At 55.1% G+C, this 2,310-nt stretch overlaps 1 protein-coding gene across 1 annotated transcript in view; it reads right to left on the bottom strand.

The window, feature by feature from the left end:
• The window catches only part of RBBP5 (RB binding protein 5, histone lysine methyltransferase complex subunit), a gene marked incomplete at its 3' end in the record, with an annotated part of 7,792 nt that extends 5,636 nt beyond the window's left edge, over nucleotides 1-2,156 (bottom strand). Inside the window, exons 1-3 of the mRNA XM_057388841.1 lie at nucleotides 2,002-2,156; nucleotides 1,440-1,602; nucleotides 103-212 (exon numbers count right to left, since the gene is read on the bottom strand). Coding sequence (XP_057244824.1) covers nucleotides 103-212; nucleotides 1,440-1,580 — 251 coding nt within the window. The remainder of the gene's footprint in view (nucleotides 1-102; nucleotides 213-1,439; nucleotides 1,603-2,001) is intronic.
• Between the last annotated feature and the right edge of the window lie 154 nt (nucleotides 2,157-2,310).

Genomic DNA, 2,310 nt, shown 5'->3' on the forward strand with positions numbered 1-2,310 from the left:
CATTCAAAAACCCCACAAATCCCATCCCATGGAAAAATTCCGGGGGTTTTGAAGCCCCTCCAAGCTCTCTGCAGCTCTGGGGGGGTCCCCGGGGGCGCTCACCTCCCTTTGCGGGCGAACTCGATGGATTTGATGGCCGTGGTGTTGCTGGTCCCTGTGGTCACTCTGAAGGAAGCAACAAGATCCTGAGTGTCTGTTTTTAAGACCAAGATCTGAAGATTGAGCAGACAGAGAACAATCAGTGGGGTCGGTGTCACCCGGCTCCCTCCCGGATTTGTCCCTAAAACAGAACCCTCAGAGCCCACCCGAGAACAGGAAACTGAAAAAAATCCCAAAATGCATCAAAGATGATGGGAACGCAAAGGTCTAAGTCATAAATCATAAATTATAAATTATTTATGTTATAAGATATAAATCTCAGGATTGCTGATGTCAGAAAATCCCTCCAGGATCATCAGTCTGGGCCTGATCCCCACCCTGAGTGCTCAGTGCCACCTCTGGGAATTCCCTGGGCACCACCAGGAATGGGGACACCTCCAGGGATGGGGACACTGCCAGGGATGGGGACACTTACAGGGATGGGGACAATTCCAGGGATGGGGACAATTCCAGGGATGGGGACAATTCCAGGGATGGGGACACCTCCAGGGATTTGGACATTGCCAGGATGGGGACACTTCCAGGGATGGGGACACTTTTAGGGATGGGGATGCCCCCAGGGATGGGGACACTTCCAGGACCTCCTTGGACACCTCCAGGGATGAGGACACCTCCAAGGATGGGGACACTTCCGGGAATTAGGACACTTCAGGAATGGGGACACTTCCAGGGACGAGGACACTTCCAGGGATGGGGACACTTTTAGGGATGGGGACATCGCCAGGGATGGGGACATCGCCAGGGATGGGGACACCCCCAGGGATGGGGACAATTCCAGGGATGGGGACACCTCCAGGGATGGGGACACTTCCAGGGATGGGGACACTTCCAGGGATGGGGACACTCCAGGGATGGGGACACTGCCAGAGATGGGGACACTTCAGGAATGGGGACACATCCAGGGATGGGGACACTTCCAGGGATGGGGACACTTCCAGGGATGGGGACACTTCCAGGGATGGGGACACTGCCAGGGACGGGGACACCTCCAAGACTCCCTCGGGCACCTCCAGGGATGGGAACACTTCCAGGGATGGGGACACCTCCAGGGATGGGGACACTTCCAGGGATGGGGACACTTCCAGGAATGGAGACACTTCCAGGAATGGGGACACCTCCAGGGATGGTGGCTCCACACCCCCCCGAGCAGTTCCAAAGCCTGACCGCCCTTCCCAGGAAGGAATTCCCGCTGCAGCCCCACCCGCCCTGCCCCGGTGGCACCCCGGTGGCACCCAGGGACACTCAGTGCCCACACAGGGCTGGAGCTGCGGGTGCCTCACCTTGCCCTTGGCGTTGCCGGTGTAAATGTATTCCCCTCTGCGGTCGAAGGACGCCACCACGTTGAGATCAGAATCGTCATCCACGGGCAGCACCACGTGCTTGGAGTCAGACAGGGTCAGCATCACCGGGGCYGACTTCATGGGACACACCAGCACCCTGTTCCTGTGAGAGAGAAGGAAAAGTTGGGAATTTCTGCTCTGGGAAAGTTTTTCACATTCAGAGCAAAAAAAGTGTCCATCTGGATCAAGGAATGCAGAATATCTCTGTTTTTGTTGTCTTATCTTTGGCATTTAAACAGCAAAACGATGTTAAATTTGGGTCTGCTTTTATTTCCTTTCCTTCTCCAAGTTTGTGCAGCGATTTTAAACCCAAGGACACGTTCCCACAAACATTCCCAAGAATTTCCTCCCAACCTGCTCCTCTCCCACACAACACAACGACAAACCCGATCCCGAAACAACTCCACTTTGGGATTGCTAGGTTCATTTTTCCATTTGGAAAACAGAACAAAACCCAACCAAGCACGGGCTCCACCCCACTGGGATCCCCCATGGCACTCACTGGTCCCGGGGGTGGTACTGGACTTTGAGGATGGGYGAGGGGAAGCGGAAGCGTTGGTCACAGTCCCCGGACAGCACATCCCACTGGGACACGATGTTGTCAGTGGAGGCGCTGACCAGTTTGTGCCCGTCACGGCTCCAGCTGAGCACAGAGAGAGGGAAATCCCGTTAAAGGCGGCCCCAAAATGCAGAGGAGAAGGAGCAGAGGGAAATGTGACAGCTGGGGAATGAGGGGAAGGCAGAGGGAGCAAAGGGAAAGTGTAATTTCCAATAAAAAAAGGAGTTTTGGGATGGTTTGGTTTAGGGTGGA

This window comes from Malurus melanocephalus, unplaced genomic scaffold (genome assembly GCF_030028575.1).
Source record: "Malurus melanocephalus ecotype Western Australia unplaced genomic scaffold, MMel_1.1 scaffold_2596, whole genome shotgun sequence".
NCBI lineage: Eukaryota > Metazoa > Chordata > Aves > Passeriformes > Maluridae > Malurus > Malurus melanocephalus.